Source organism: Mandrillus leucophaeus, unplaced genomic scaffold, assembly GCF_000951045.1.
Source record: "Mandrillus leucophaeus isolate KB7577 unplaced genomic scaffold, Mleu.le_1.0 Scaffold315, whole genome shotgun sequence".
Lineage (NCBI taxonomy): Eukaryota > Metazoa > Chordata > Mammalia > Primates > Cercopithecidae > Mandrillus > Mandrillus leucophaeus.
In genome coordinates this window covers 587,785-598,342 of record NW_012103310.1, presented here as the reverse complement: position 1 = coordinate 598,342, position 10,558 = coordinate 587,785, and the positions used below count along the sequence as shown (strand labels likewise).

Below are 10,558 nucleotides of genomic sequence, written 5' to 3'. Positions count from 1 at the left end.
TAGACGGAGTCTTGCTCTGTCACCCAGGCTGGAGTGCAGTGGTGCAATCTTGGCTCACTGCAACCTCCACCTCCTGGGTTCAAGCGATTCTCCTGCCTGAGTCTCCCAAGTAGCTGGGACTACAGGCACCTGCCACCACGCCCAGCTAATTTTTGTACTTTTAGTAGAGACAGAGTTTCACCATGTTGGCCAGGCTGGTCTTGAACTCCTGACCTCAGGTAATCTGCCCAACTCAGCCTCCCAAAGTGCTGAGTTTATAGGTGTGAGCCACCACACCTGGCCTACTTGTTTTAATAGGACTTCTTCCTAATATCATCTGTACTATGGCAATTTTTAGTAATTCTGTGATTTCCTAAAAGATTACAGAGAGCATATCGTGAAATAAGGACAGCAAGCCATAAAGAAATGGTACCAAGTACGACAATAAAAGAAAAACAGGTTGAAGGAGTGAATTTCAGTAACAGTCTCGTGTCTTCTACTCATGGCCAAATTCCCCCTATTCTTCAATATCGTGCCCATTTTTATTTTCCTTCAGAAAACATTCTAAAACCACTCTGACCAATCAAATGCTTTATTCCTTCTAAATTCCTATTCCACTTAAATAGAACCTAAACGGTCAGAAACTGGAAAGGAAAGATAATGAAGTGTCACTTCTTTTGTATCTATCATATAACACCAGGGTCACAGCAGACAATCAATAATTTCTTCTGACAGAACAGTATCTATCTGATGGGTGCTAGCAGATAACAATAAATAGTATCCTAACCATAATTGCAGCCCCACAAAAACGCCTCATTTAATATTACCTTTCCCCATCCATATAATTTACAGACTCCTCAATGTTACTTGATGTTGAAACATCTGTTGCTGTCTGTTGATTTGTAGATTTTAACTGTTCAACTTCAGTTTTGAGTTCTTCACACTGTGAACGGATTTGTGATTTTTCCATTTCCAGCAATTCAACCTAACAAAAAATATAAATGAACTTTATAACTGCAAAACTTAAAAATGCTAATGGCAAAGTGAAATTTCAAGCTAAGAAATATAAAGAACCTGCTTGATAACATTATCAACTATCAAAAAACAAACACACAAAGAAAAACCAGTAGTTTTCTATAAAAAAAGCTTCATTCGTTTACAGCTTCACTTCTCCATCTTTTTACATGGAGAGAATACAACATATTACCACTTGATTTAAAAAAAAGTGATACCTAGAAAATGAAAAACCAGCCAGCACGGCGGCTCACACCTGTAATCCCAGCACTTTGGGTGGCTGAGGTGGGCGGATCACCTGAGGTCAGGAGTTTAAGACCAGCCTGACCAACAAGGAGAAACTCCATCTCTACAAAAAATACAAAATTAGCCAGGTGTGGTGGCAGGCGCCTGTAATCCCAGCTACTCGGGAGGCTGAGACAGGAAAATTGCTTGAACCCAGGAGGTAGAGGTTGCAGTGAGCTGAGATCACACCACTGCACTTCAGCCTGGGCAACAAGAGCAAAGCTCCGCCTCAAAAAAAACCAAAAAACAAAAAACAGAAAAGATACCAATGCCTAAATTATGCTAATGTCACAGTGGCTTTTATTTCTTGCATACTCATCAACTTATAATTAAGTTACAATAGCGAGTTTATGCTTTTTATAAACAGATGGTCCCTGACTTACAACGGTTTGACTTTATGATTTTCCAACTTTATGATGGTGTGAAAGTTACATGCATTCTATAGAAACCGCACTTTGCATACCAATACAACCATTCTGTTTCTCGTTTTCAGACAGATTCAATACATTACATGAAATACTCAGTATGTTGTGATAAATCAGACTTTGTGTTAGATGATTTTGCCCAAATGTAGCCTAATACAAGTGTTCTGAGCACTTTAAAGGTAGGTTAGACTAGGCTAAGATTTTGGGAGGTTGGCTGTAATGAAATGAATTTTGGAGTTAATGCTATTTCCAACCTATGATGGGTTTTCCAGGACTGACACCATAAGTTGAGGAGCATCTGCATTTTGTCATTCAGCTCCTGAGCCAAGGCATCAAGATTAGTGTTTGCATGAGCAGCACTAATCCCAAGGAAGAGACAGCACAGCACCACATCATGGTTCCCAAACTCTTTAGCAGGAAAATCCTTTCTTTTCTTTTTTTGAGGCAGAGTTTCGTTCTTGTTGCCCAGGCTGGAGTGCAATGGCACGATTTCGGCTCACCGCAACCTCCGCCTCCTGGGTTCCAGCAATTCTCCTGCCTCAGCCTCTTGAGTAGCTGGGATTACAGGCATGCGCCACCATATCCGGCTAATTTTGTATTTTTAGTACAGACGGGGTTTCTCCATGTTGGTCAGGCTGGTCTCGAACTCCTGACCTCAGGTGATCTGCCCGCCTCAGCCTCCTAAAGTGCTGGGATTACAGGTGTGAGCCAGTGCGTCTGGCCGGAAAATCCTTTCAAAAGCCTCACACACGGCCGGGCGTGGTAGCTCACGCCTGTAATCCCAGCACTTTGGGAGGCTGAGCTGGGCAGATCACGAAGTCAGATAGAGACCACCCCGGTTAACACAGTGAAACCCCGTCTCTACTAAAAAATACAAAACAAAATTAGCTGGGCGTGGTGGTGGGCGCCTATAGTCCCGGCTACTTGGGAGGCTGAGGCAAGAGAATGGCATGAACCCGGGAGGCGGAGCTTGCAGTGAGCCGAGATCACGCCACTGCATTCCAGCCTGGGCGACAGAGAAAGATTGTCTCAAAAAAAAAAAGCCTCACACACAAAAATGTATAAAATAGATTAAAAGGAGCTACCTGAATTTGAAGTGGGGGCATACGAAGAGGCTACTGATATTTATCATTTGTCTACCGGTATTTATCGTTTTTCTCCTCCTTTCTTCAGTAAAAGAACCCACACATAAAGACTGCATTTCCCAGGCACCCTTTAGCCAGATGACTCAGCACTGATAGTCAGAACATAAGCAATTCAGGCCAGACACAGGGGCTCACGCCTGTAATCCCAACACTTTGGGAGGCCAACGTGGGTGGATCACTTGACGTCAGGAGTTCGAGATTAGCCTGGCCAGCATGGTGAAACCCTGTATCTACTAAAAATACAAAAATTAGCCAGGCGTGGTTGCATGTGCTGTAATCTCAGCTACTGGGGACACTGAGGCAGGAGAATTCCCTGAACTCGGGAGGTGGAGGCTGCAGTGACTCGAGATCGGGCCACTGCACTCCAGCCTGGGCAACAGAGTGAAACCTTGTCTCAAAAAAAAAAAATATATATACACACACACACACACACACACACACACACACACACGTATATATCAATCAAGATTTTAAAAGGGATAAGTCAATTTCTCTCAGGAATCTTGAAAGAATGAATGACTCCATAACTAAAATATTAACTATACTTAAAAGTAGAATTGATGTCCAAAAAAGAAAGAACATAATTAACTGTATTAATGAGGTATTAAGTTAATATTGGTATTCTGAACAGGGTATTTACCATACCTGGCTACCCCCATTATTTTTCAGGAATGCACATCTCAAGACATTGAAAGAACCAAAAATGCCCCTAACACATTTCTATATGCCTCCAGGAAGCCCTCTCCTCAGGTAAGAACCAGTAGAATAACAGACACTCAATAAAAACATAATTATTTTTAAGTGAAAGTATTCCAATCTAACAATTGGTAGTTGTTTTTTTTTTTTTTCTTTTTTTCTTTTTGGAGACAGAGTCTCGCTCTGTTGCCCAGGCTGAAGTGTGGTGGTGCAATCCTGGCTCACGGCAGCCTCTGCCTCCCAGGTTCAAGTGATTCTCCTGCCTTGGCTTCCCAAGCAGTTGGGACTATAGGCGCCTGCCACCACGCCCGGCTAATTTTTGTATTTTAGTAGAGATAGGGTTTCACCACGTTGTCTAGGCCGGTCTCGAACTCCTGATATCAAGTGACCCACCCGCCTTGGCCTCCCCAAGTGGTGGGATTACAGGCATGAGCCACCGCTCCCAGCCAACTGGCAGCTTCTTAAGGTTTAAATGGCCCTGGACTCCACGACTACATGTTGGATGATATAACTCACCTCATTTTTATACTGGTCCCTCTCAATACTGCATTTGTCCAGTTGTCTAAACACATCATCAAGCTGCACGGCCATCTCATCCATTTCACTTTTACTCTCATTATTGGAACACTGGCTGCATTCAGCCTTTACATGTTGCAAAGCACTACATTGTTTTTTCAGCCTTTCTATTTCTTCCAAAGCTTGCTGATACTGAGATACCATATGGTCTGGACTTTCAGATTTGCCATTAATACTTTCAAGTAAAAATACAGCATCGGTTTCAGTGGACTGATGGCAAGTTTCTTTCTTAACATACTTGTCATTCATTTCTAATATCCTCTGTTGTAACACTTTGACTTGATCAGTAAACATATGACACTGTCTTTTATAATTCTCTTTCTCCTCGGTGACAAGGAGTAGCTGGTTTCTCAGTTCTTGTAATTGGCAGCCTGCATCATCTGCAGATTTATCAGTGGTTTCCTGGGTTTCATGTATCTTTGCTTCAGCTTCTACACAGGAGGGCTGAATCACTGCATCATTTCTTACGTCTATCTCGTCTTCAACAGTTTCTTCTTTTTTAACAACTAAACTCGGTACTTCAGTCTGGGTAGCTGCAGTATTTCCCTGGTCGCATCGGGATGATGAGGTGCTGGTTGAACTAGTCTGGCCACAAGGTTCACTGTCACCCACAAGCTCGACCTGAACACCACCTTGCTCAACGTGACTCTGTTCTGATTTCATATCAATATCATGATCTACTGCAGGTTTGGGGGTACTGTTTTCTTCTAAGATGATGACATCTTCGTCATCGTCATCACCTTTATAAACTGAATTTTCAAACTGACTACTCAATTTCCGATTCTTTGCATTCAAAATTGAGGAACGAGTAGAAAGTCTCCGTTTCAGGCTGAAAAAAATTTTATATATAAAATATAAGATTATAAAATACGGACAAAATAGATGACCTTGAAGTAATCATTCTAATAAATGCAGTATTATAACAATTTTTTTGTTTGTTTTTTGAGATGGAGTTTCACTCTGTCGCCCAGGCTAGAGTGCAATGGCATAGTCTCGGCTCACTGCAACCTCTGCCTCCCAGGTTCAAGTGACTCTCCTGCCTCAGTCTCCTAAGGAGCTGGGATTACAGGCACCCGCCACCACATCCAGCTAATTTTTATATTTTTAGTAGAGATGGGGTTTCCCCATGTTGGCCAGGCTCAAGTCAAGCAATCAGTCCACCTCAGCCTCCCAAAGTGCTGGGATTAGACGCATGAGCCACTGCGCCCAGCTTGTAAATTTTGAAATACTAAGAAATACCCAGGCTAATTTTTTAAAGTGACACATTGTATAGTAGCAACCACTGATTTAATGAAGTAGAGATTATTTTCTCTTTTTACAGATGAAGACAATGGACTATTGAGATCTTTTTGAAGTACCAGATCTATTTACTGCCAAACATCTCTGCATTTGACGACCTCCAGGCATTTCAATGTATACATTTTCAGAACGGAATGCTACCCACCCCACAGCACCTTCTTTGTATTCTTCAGCTCGGGGAATGGCATCACCATTTTCATTTGCCCATAATAATTTTTACCAGTAATCAGTGATCCAAGGTTAAGCCATAAAACAAACCAGTATTTATCCTTCCATATGAAACAATTTTATCTGAATTAAAAATTGTCCCAGTTTCTTCATTTGCATCATTTCCTGTTCATTCATGTTAATATGTGCACAGTTCACATTTATTTATCACCATTGGATTGCCTTTTTCCACACTTGGAAGAATATTTGTACTGGTTTGCTATGTGGGCCTTGTGTTAGACCTCCTACATCTCAGGAAGGATTTCCTCCTTTTTAGACTGTCTCACAAGGAGCACAGCCTGCAACAGCATCTTAATGAAGGGTACACAGAACATAACAAATGCCAAGTTTTGCATGATGAAAACATCTTTATTTCCCTCTCAAGTCTATTGCTAGCTTAACTGTTATACAGGCTTCCAAGTTGAAAAATTATTTTCTCAGAAATTTAAAAGCATCATTCCATTTTCATCTGCCATTCAAGTGTTTCTGCCTAATTCCTCATCTCTTGCACGTATATAATCTGTTTCTTTCTGAAAAAATCTTTTATTCCCTGTGTTAAAAAAAAGTCATGATCCTATGTCTCTGAGTGGCTCTCTTTCTAGACATTATGCTCTGTAGCTAGTGGAAATGCAGTTTTTCTGGTATGATTTCCCATTCTGGAAGGCAGCTATGTTTACTATACCATACCACCACCACCACCAGTGCCTACTTCCCATTCTGAAACTCCCTTATTCAGATGGTGGCTTTCTAGTACAGATACTGTATCTTTTCTTTCTCTGTCTTCCAACTGTTAAGCTTTTCGTTCTAAATGATTTATTTATTCAAGTCCACACCACTTTCTGCCAATACATTTCACAATGTTTTCTTCTGTTCCCTTTGTTTCCGTTTGCTGTCCCATGTGAGAGATAACACATGTGGCTATCCATGGCTATCTGTGTATACCTAAGAGTGAAACTGACCAGCAGCAGTGAGGGCTGAGCTTGTGATTCAAAGGGTGCTCAAACTGCCATCATCATTTAGGGCTTCTCTCTTGGAGCACAGTGAGGAGGGGGGGTGGATTTCTCACCATTCAGTATCCAAACTTTCCCTTACTTATACTGTTTTAAAACAATGGCTCATCTACATCTTCAGCAGTAAAAAACGCTCCGTAAAGTAAATCCCCTATCTTCTGACAGAGGCAGAAAAAGAGCAATCGCCAGTCTTCGCAGGTTGGGAAGAAGTCTCGACTTTAAATTTCCAACCAAGCCTCTGGTTCTCGCCCCTATCTATCTTCCACCTTCAGCAGTCCCCAGTGCTTCCAAGTTAGGAGACTTTCTAGAGACCTGTGGAGTAAACTGGTTTCTACCATCCTCCAGTAGCCTTAGGTTTCAGCTTCCGTTGGTTTGCTGTATCAACTACTTTTTGCTTACTCTGCCCTGTTTAATTTGGAGTTACTCTATTATTTTTCTTACCAAGCTAAATTCCTATTTGTATTTCCTAAGACTTAGTTTAGATACACCCTTTCCACAAACTTTGGTTTCTAAATTTGAGAATAAATATGGCTTTGAAAACTGTTTAATAGGCCGGGCACAGTGGCTCACGCCTGTAATCCCCGCCTTGGGAGGCCAAGGCGGGCAGACTGCCTGAGCTCAGGAGTTTGAGACCAGCCTGGGCAATACGGTGAAACCCCATCTCTACTAAAATACAAAAAATTAGCAGGGCGTGGCGGTGTACATTTGTAGTCCCAGCTACTCCGGAGGCTGAGGCAGGGGAATTGCTTGAACCCAAGAGGCAGAGGTTGTAGTAAACTGAGATTATGCCACTGCACTCCAGGCTGGGCAACAGAGCAAGACTCTGCTTCAAAAAAAAAAAAAAAAAAAATTGTTTAATCAAAATTTCCCTCTTTACTCTTGTCTTCCATTTTGATGACAGCCAACTTTTAAAAAATTTTCTTTGCAGCCATAAAAAAGAATGAAATAATGTCCTTTGCCACAACATGGATGCAGCTGGAGGCCTTTATCCTAAGCGAATTAATGCAGGAACAGAAAACCAAATACTGCATGTTCTCACTTGCAAGTGGGTGCTAAGTGCTAGGTACACATGGACATAAAGATGGGAACCACAGACACTGGGAACTACTAGAGTTGGGAGAGAGGAAGGGAAGTGGGCAGGGCTGAAAAACTACACATTGGGTACTATGCTCAATAGCGGGGTGATGGTATCATTCATACCCCAAACCTCAGGATCACGCCATACGCCCATGTAACAAACCTGCATGTGCCCTGAATCTAAAAGTTAAAATCATTAAAAATACTTTTAATCTCTTATCTGTAAACTATAAAACCATCCTTACAAAGAAAAGCCAAAAATATTAAGGAGACCTGTAAAATATGAGTTCTTAATAAAGTAGCAATTCAGCTCCAAAATGAGTGTCCAATACACAGGTTATAAAGAGCAAACTGGCCAGGTGCTGTGGTTCACGCCTGTAATCCTAGCACTTTGGGAGGCCAAGGCGGGCGGATCACCTGAGGTCAGGAGTTCGAGACTATTCTGGCTAACATGGTGAGACCCCGTCTCTACTAAAAATACAAAAAATTAGCTGGGCATGGTGGCGTGTGCCTGTAATGCCAGCTACTCGGGAGGCTGAGGCAGGAGAATCGCTTGAACCAGGAGTCAGAGGTTGCAGTGAGTTGAGATGGATGGCACCACTGCACTCCAGCTTGGGCAACAAAAGCGAAACTCTGACTCAAAAAAAATAAATAAAGAGCAAACTATTCTAGAATATGCCCTTTTTGATTTATATATGCATAAAGGCAGTTAGTTATTTTATAATCTTCCTTGGGGTCAAAAATTCCTTTGAGAATTTGATAAAAGCTACAAAACATCTCAAAAAAATCTGCCCCCATTATCTTAGAGAAGCTTGTTTCAATGTTCCTCTTTGAATAACAAACATCAGTATAGTCAGTCTGATCCACTAGTTTGTAGACATCATGTTCATTCTTCTTCACTTTTCTTCATTCTATTAACTTGGAAGAGGCCATCTACAAGACTACTGTTTTCAGAACTTCAGGAACCAACCCAAGTACCACCTCATCACAAAGCCTTCGCTGATCAATCCACTCAAGATGGCTGACTATTCAATTCATGTATCACTTCCTTTTTGTCCTTTCCTTCTCCTTCCACTCCTCCAATAAATTAAGTCCCTACAGTGTGCCACAAGTGTTGCAAAGGACTTCCGGGTCACTATAGTGTCGTACTGTTAATTGCTTCACTTTTTTTCTTTTTTTTTTTTTGAGACAGAGTCTCGCTCTGTCACCCAGGCTGGAGTGCACTGGCGTGATCTTGGCTCACTACAACCTCCGCCTCCCAGGTTCAAGCGATTCTCCTGCCTCAGCCTCTCAAGTAACTAGAATTACAGGCATGTACCATCATGCCCATCTAATTTTTGTATTTTTAGCAGAGACGGGGTTTCACCATGTTGGCCAGGCTGGTCTCGAACTCCTGACCTCAAATGATCCACCTGCCTCGGCCTCCCAAATTGCTGGGATTACAGGCGTGAACCATTGCGCCTGGCCTGCTTCACTTTTTTTTTCTTTAAGTCCTGATCATCTTAAAAGCAGGAATTGTCATACTATATAGAAGTTCAAAGAGGTGACAATGTGATCAAACTCTACAATCAATACAATTAATGCTTTTTTTTTTTTGAGGCGGAGTTTCCCTCTTGTTGCCCAGGCTGGAGTACAGCCTCAGCCTCCGCCTCAGCCTCTGGAGTAGCTGGGATTACAGGAGCCCGCCACCATGCCTGGTTAATTTTTTTGTATTTTTAGTAGAGACAGGGTTTCACCATGTTGGCCAGGCTGGTCAATTAATACTTTTTAACTCATTTAACAGGTGGCAGAAGTAGGGTTTAGCTTAAGTTTAGACAATAAAAACAAGACAATTTGTCCTTAAGATTTTCACATTCATGGAACCTACAATTCACAATGTAACCTACAATGATCCTGAATTGCATCACTGTCATATAAGTGTCAAGTAAAGGTTCTGTTTAATATTCCCCAAATGGAAAACCAATCTTAGCCACTGACCTGTTGCTCTCAGGTTCAGACTGTGGTGAAACTTGATGATTATTTAGAAGTCTTGTCGCATAAGAATTTGTTCCTTCTGAAAGATGTCTTCTTGGAACACTTTCCTTAGGAGAAGAAAAGCTTGGAGTTGAAAGAGCAGTTGGCCGAAACAACAGTTCAGCATTAATCTGTTGGAGGGAAAAATCATCATCTCAAAGGAACTATTTCTAGTGTGACATGCCCAAAACACAAGATATAATCTTCCTTTTCCCCTTTATCCCAGAAGACAGAAAAACAATTCTAAACATGTAAATTCCTTGTGCTATTAACAGGACTCAACAAGTCAACCCATGAACTAAATCCAGCCTGCAAGTAGGCTAAGAATGGCTTTGTATTTTTAAAAGATGTGAAGAAACAAAGCAACAAAACAAAGAAGATGCAACAGAGACTTTATGTGGCCCGCAAAGCCAAAAAGATTTACCATGTGGTGACCTCTTTGCTGCTGGACTTATCAAGACCCAAACTTCTCAAGCAAGAAGCACAACCGCCTACTTGTATTCAGATGGCCCGATTTACAATGGCATCAACTTTATGATGGTGCAAAAGCAATACCCATTCAGCAGAAACTGTACTTTGAGTACTCAAGCAATCATTTTGGTTTTGTTTTTCACTTTCAGTATTCAGTAAAGTTCATGAGATACTCAACACTTTATGATAAAACAGACTGTTAGATGACGGTCCAATGTAGGCTAATATAAGAGTTCTGAGCACAATTAAGGTAGGCTAGGCGAAGCTATGATGTTCAATAGGTTAAGTGTATTAAATACATTTTTGATAACAATATTTTCTGTGTTTTTGGGGTGTATTTTTTGTTTTTTTGAGGCAGAGT

At 41.5% G+C, this 10,558-nt stretch overlaps 1 protein-coding gene across 2 annotated transcripts in view; it reads right to left on the bottom strand.

Moving 5' to 3' along the window:
* Positions 1–10,558, bottom strand: part of MORC3 (MORC family CW-type zinc finger 3) — a 93,417-nt gene that overhangs the window by 7,088 nt on the left and 75,771 nt on the right. For both annotated transcript variants that reach the window (XM_011987733.1, XM_011987734.1), the window contains exons 15-16: positions 4,061–4,949; positions 807–964 (exon numbers count right to left, since the gene is read on the bottom strand). In XM_011987733.1, coding sequence (XP_011843123.1) covers positions 807–964; positions 4,061–4,949 — 1,047 coding nt within the window. The remainder of the gene's footprint in view (positions 1–806; positions 965–4,060; positions 4,950–10,558) is intronic.